At 42.0% G+C, this 6,240-nt stretch overlaps 1 protein-coding gene across 1 annotated transcript in view; it reads right to left on the reverse strand.

Moving 5' to 3' along the window:
* Positions 1-6,240, reverse strand: part of KDM5A (lysine (K)-specific demethylase 5A) — a 197,911-nt gene that overhangs the window by 91,525 nt on the left and 100,146 nt on the right. The window contains exons 25-26 of the mRNA XM_011967180.1: positions 3,692-3,851; positions 1,899-2,119 (exon numbers count right to left, since the gene is read on the reverse strand). Coding sequence (XP_011822570.1) covers positions 1,899-2,119; positions 3,692-3,851 — 381 coding nt within the window. The remainder of the gene's footprint in view (positions 1-1,898; positions 2,120-3,691; positions 3,852-6,240) is intronic.

Genomic DNA, 6,240 nt, shown 5'->3' on the forward strand with positions numbered 1-6,240 from the left:
TAACACAGTCTGTAGCGTCTCTGTTAGAGACGAAAACATACACAAAAAAGCAAACTGTACTAACTCATGTAATAACTTTTGGGGTCTTCATTTATTACTAGTAAAGTTCTTTCTTAACCCAAATAATAAAAGTATTGGTAGTTATTTTTAAAAAGTCAGAAAAACATAAAATCGTGTCCATGATCTCATTACACAGAATATATAGTGACTTTGCCAAGGGGTAGAAAACAGTTCGCGTGACAAAGCAAAAAAAAATCGTCATTATTGTTTTTGGCTTTTTAATACTGTAGCTAGTAGGTGCCGATGTAATAAACATTTAAAATTTTAACGGTAAAAGTGTATCTAGTAACAGAAAAAATGGGAGGGGGCATCAGAGAAAGAAATACTGAAGAAATATAACATAAACCAAATAATTCCCTTGAGAATTCATTTTTCTATAGATTTGACACTTGAAAATCTTTGACAGGAACCTAAGAATCAGCAGAATCCAAAAGAACAGTGGATTATAAGTGCCTTAAGTCTATTACATCTTAAATAAGATATTTAACCTCTTAATACTTTGTGCTTCCTTATCTGTAAAATAAAGAAGATTGGGTAAGACAATGAATGTGAAGAAAATGCTTTGCAGACTGGAAAACACTATCTAAATTCGGTTACCTAGACCTGACTTTCAAAACAAAAACAAACTATAGTATATGCTAAATACATCTGCGTCAACTCCGGGTGGCACGGTACCGTTCCATTACATGGAAAGAAGGAAACTAATGAAAAGAATACGAGTCAGATGGCAGAATTCGAATCCAGGTCTCTTTATTTTTTACTGGATGTGTGACCTTAATTTTCCACGTCTCATACTCACTTTCCTCATATGCAGAATGGGTAAAATACTTGCCCTCTCACTCCCCTACCCATTCCTCTTCAAGACGGTGGAAAGGACCAAATGAGCTCGTGGATACGGTATCACTGCCCCATCAAATGAGCTCACGGAATTGCGACGTAAGTGTGACCTTCTCTCCCACCCAATCTACTTCTACTTAACCATCCCTGTGCCTCTTTTTTATAGCTACTATATATTCTCCCCGATCTCTGGGCCCTCCGATAATGACAGTCTGGGCTAAAGAGGTTGCTCTAAACTAGATGGTTATCAATCACACCCTTGCCCGCTTCTTTTTAGCAAAAAAGGCCATTTTTTTCAACTTAGATACTACCTAAAAGCTTAATAAAGAAAACCCTAAGTCAGATCTCTGGTGTCCTACAAGAAGGAAAGGAAAGGAAAGGAAAGGAGAAAGGAGAAAGGAAAGGTAAGGAAAGGAGAAAAGAGAAGAGAAGAGAAGGAAAGGAAAGGAAAGGAGAAAGGAAAGGGAAAGGGAAAGGGAAAGGGAAAAGGAAAAGGAAAAGGAAAAGGAAAGGAAAGGAGAAAGGAGAAAAAGGAAAGGAGAAAGGAAAGGAAAGGAGAAAGGAAACGAGAAAAAGGAAAGGAGAAACGAAAGGAGAAAAAGGAAAGGGAAGAAAGGAAAGGAAAGGAGAAAGGAAAGGAAAGGAGAAAGGAAAGGAAAGGAAAGGAGAAAAGGAGAAAAGGGGGAAAGGGGAAAGGAAAAGGGAAAGGAGAAAAGAGAAGAAAAGAAAAAAAAGGAAAGGAAAGGAAAGGAGAAAAGAAAAAGAAAAGAGAGAAAGAGAAAGAGAGAGAGAGAGAAAGAGAGAAAGAGGGAGGAAGGGGGGAAGGCGGGAAGGCAGGCAAGCCGGCAAGCCATAAAGCCCAATTTCTTTGACTGAAGTGGGAAAGCAGGCCAGCCAGATCACTGCCCTCAGCCATCCCTCTGCCAACATTAATGATACCTCTAAGGAATCCAGGCATTCTAGTTTTATAACCACTGCTTAAATAAGTATTAAATCCACACCTCCATGATATGCAAGAATCTGTCTTCAGAGGGTGGGTGTGTGGCCTGCAAAATCCGCCATATGTGTTGCGTCTCGTCCAGAGATACTTCTAGGAGGTCTCCAACCATCATAAGTTCTTCCAGTTGTGCCTTAGCTCCAGGTGACAACTCCAGCACCGGAGGTTCCAAACTCCGGGGCACCAAAGGGCTCTTCCGAGGTTGTTTCCTTGGGGTGCTGGAACCTTTCCCAAAAAATACCATAAAACAAAGCAAATAAAAATTAAAACTATGGAAAAAACATGTTTTCAAAGTAAATATTTACAATAGCCCCCCAGACCCCCAATACTAACTTCAGATATCTGGATTAATTCCATCCGTATGAAAATATAAACACAATTAGAAACAAATACAGACCAAAAAGGCAAACAATTCCAAGGCCCACTCCAAAAAAAAAAAAATGGTTTGGGGTTATTAATAAAAAGCGGTTCTTCCAGCCGGGCGTGGTGGCTCACGCCTGTAATCCCAACACTTTGAGAGGCAGAGGCGGGTGGATCACCTGAGGTCAGGAGTTCGAAACCAGCCTGATCAACATAGTGAAACCCCCTCTCTACTAAAAATACAAAAAATTAGCCAAGCGTAGTGGCACATGCCTGTAATCCCAGCTACTCCGGAGGCTAAGGGTAGGAGAATCGCTTGGACTTGGGAGGGGCAGGTTGCAGTGAGCCAAGATCGCGCCACTGCACTCCAATCTGGGCAACAAGAGAGAAACTCCATCTCAAAAAAAAAACAAACAAAAAAAGTGGTTCTTTATCCTGAATGTTAATTTCTATTGAGTTTTTATCGTGTGGCAAGGGGAGCAAGGAACCAGAATCTCTCCATTTTAGAGTATACCAAAAGATTAAGCATTTAATAAAGCATTTGGCTGCCTTATATAAGTAACTGGTTATCTTTCTAACGAACAGAAAATAAGACACAGTTCCATAAAATCCTGAATTTTATTATAAAGAGATAAACACCCTCCATTTTCCAAAGCTGTGACCTAAAGTAATGTGCTTTGTTTTTGCTGAGGGAGAGAAAAATGAGCATCACAGAGAAAATCACCCTCCAAGGAAAGGAAAGACTTTCTACAATCAAAGTAGCCCAGAAACAGAGTAAATGTGCTACAAAGCAGCCGTTCCACAACACCTGGCAACGACCAAACAGAGGGTGAGGGACTACCTATCCAGGGTTTTCTAGAACTGAGGCATGGGACTAGATGGCCCCTAAAGTTCTTCTAATTGGGACTCTAAAATTCTTTGTAAGTTTTCAGGTTGTGATGACAGAAAATGCAAATAGGGATTGGCTTTTCCTAAAGAAAACAGCATTTTCAGGTTCCATTAGCATTTCATGGCCAACCATTGTACTCCACTCAAACGGGACTCACATTCTTGATTAACATAATGTTTTTCAGCCGGGCGTGGTGGCTCAAGCCTGTAATCCCAGCACTTTGGGTGGCCGAGACGGGTGGATCACGAGTTCAGGAGATCGAGACCATCCTGGCTAACACGGTGAAACCCCGTCTCTACTAAAAATACAAAAAACTAGCCGGGCGTGGTGGCGGGCGCCTGTAGTCCCAGCTACTCGGGAGGCTGAGGCAGGAGAATGGCGTAAACCCGGGAGGCGGAGCTTGCAGTGAGCTGAGATCCGGCCACTGCACTCCAGCCTGGGCGACAGAGCAAGACTCCGTCTCAAAAAAAAAAAAACAAAAAAAAACATAATGTTTTTCTCACTGGTTTTCTGCTTATCTTCCCCCCAGTTTTTTAAAGGAATAATACCTTGAGAACAACTCTTGGAAGCAGAAGAGTAAGCATGCTCTGCACAAAATGAAGGTGCTGTCCACATGTGAGTCACCACCTCCTCAGATTTGATGGGAATCTCTTCATCACAAAAAAGATTGGGTTCAAGACTACTAGAGGACTTCACACTGGCTGTGTCCTGAAGAAGAAACAAAGAGAAGTATTCAGAATTAGAGTCATTTAACTTATTTTATGACAAGGCCCAAAATGGAGGCTTTCAGGTTAAAGCTTCTAATATACTAAAAATATGAGATTAAAATTAAATATCTGATGTTGAACAGGATAGAAAATGTCCATTGGGGAGAAAAACCGTAATTGTGGCAGGCCAGGTTTCCATTAGCAACCAGAACAGTTTCTACTAACACATTACTATAATTCTAATTAATGTGTAAGTCAAATAGTAAAGAAATGGAGAAAGTATGGCCTTCGTACAAGGGCTGAAATGTGAAAACAAACCCATTAAGATTTTCACCTGGGTTTTCTCAGACCCTAAAGCCTGATAAGATTATGAAGGCATTCTCACACACACCTTGTGCCAGGGCCCACTGAAGATTAAGAAATTTTTCCAAGTCTCTAGAGAAAGCCTTCCAGACCCCGGACCCCACCCTAGATACAGTCGGAATGAAAGATCCTCGCTTGTAGGTGTGCCTCCCACACATAGACACAGAGTTTAGAATGAATACAAGTATTGAAAAAAACTTGTAACTTAGTTGGTCTGGTGAGTTACTCCATAACCAGTTGCAGAAATAAACTCCCTTCTTTCTCAGTCAGTCTGCATCTTCTTATTGGACTGAGAGAAAAAAGCAGCTAGACCTTGTTCTATCAGGAACATAATGACTACAGATTCAAGCCAAAAGACAGTATTAAGGTCAAAAACAATCCACAGAGATAACAAACCTACCAAAAAATTACTATTGCTCTCTACATTCCTCCTCTCTGGGCAGGGCATCTCTGAAAAAAAGGCAGCAGTCCCAGTCAGGGACTTCTAGATAAAATCCCCATCTCCCTGGGACAAAGCACCTGGGGGAAGGGGCAGCTGTGGATGCAGCTTCAGCAGACTTAAACTTCCCTGCCTGACGGCTCTGAAGAGAGCAGCAGATCTCCCAGCACAGCACTCAAGCTCTGATAAGGAACAGACTGCCTCCTCCAGAGGGTCCCTGGCCCCCATGCATCCTGACTGGGAGACACCTCCCAGCAGGGGTCAACAGGCACGTCATACAGGAGAGCTCTGGCTGGCATCTGGCCAGTACCCCCTGGGACAAGGCTTCCAGAGGAAGGAACAAGCAGCAGTCTCTGCTGTTCTGCAGCCTCTTCTGGTGATACCGAGGCAAACGGTCTGGAGTGGACCTCCACCAAACTCCAGCAGACCTGCAGCAGAGGGGCCTATTTGAAGGAAAACTAACAAACAGAAAGAAACAGTATCAACATCAACAAAAAGGACGTCCACTCAGAGACCCTACCCGGAAGTCACCAAAATCAAAGACCAAAGGTAGATAAATCCACGCAGATGGGGAGAAACTAGCACAAAAAGGCTGAAAATTCCAAAAACCAGAACACCTCTTCTCCTCCAAAGGATCAAATCTCCTCGCTAACAAAGGAACAAAACTGGACGGAGAATGAGTTTGACGAACTGACAGAAGGAGGCCTCCCAAGGTGGGTAATAACAAACTCCTCTGAGCTAAAGGAGCATGTTCCAACCAATGCAAGGAAGCTAAGAACCTTGAGAAAAGGTTAGAGGAATTGTTAACTAGAATAACCAGTATAGGGAACATAAATGACACGATGGAGCTGAAAAACACAGCACGAGAACTTCGTGAAACATACACAAGAATCAACAGCTGAATTGATCACGCAGAAGAAAGGATATCAGAGATTGAAGATCAACTCAATGAAACAAAGTAAGAAGACAAGATTAAAGAAAAAACAGTGAAAAGAAACAAACAAAGCCTCCAAGAAATATGGGAATATGTGAAAACACCAAATCTACATTTGATTGGTGCACCTGAAAGTGACAGGGAGAACGGAACCAAGTTGGAAAACGCTCTTCAGGATATTATCCAGGAAAACTTCCCCAACCTAGCAAGGCGGGCCAACATTCCAATTCAGGAAATACAGAGAACACCACAAAGAAAATCCTCGAAAAGAGCAAACCCAAGAAATGTAATTGTCAGATTCAACAACGTTGAAATGAAGGAAAAAAATGTTTAGGGCAGCCAGAGAGAAAGGTCGAGTTACCCACAAAGGCAAGCCCATCAGACTAACAGCAGATCTCTCCGTAGAAACGCTACAAGCCAGAAGAGAGTGGGGCCAATATTCAACATTCTTAAAGAAAAGAATTTTCAATCCAGAATTTCATATCCAGCCAAACTAAGCTTCATAAATGAAGGAGAAATAAAATCCTTTACAGACAAGCAAGTGCTGAGAGATTTTGTCACCACCATGCCTGCCTTTCAAGAGCTCCTGAAGGAAGCACTAAACATGGAAAGGAACAACTGGTACCAGCCACTGAGAAAAACATACCAAATTGT

This window comes from Mandrillus leucophaeus, unplaced genomic scaffold (assembly GCF_000951045.1).
Source record: "Mandrillus leucophaeus isolate KB7577 unplaced genomic scaffold, Mleu.le_1.0 Scaffold79, whole genome shotgun sequence".
Classification (NCBI taxonomy): Eukaryota; Metazoa; Chordata; class Mammalia; order Primates; family Cercopithecidae; genus Mandrillus; species Mandrillus leucophaeus.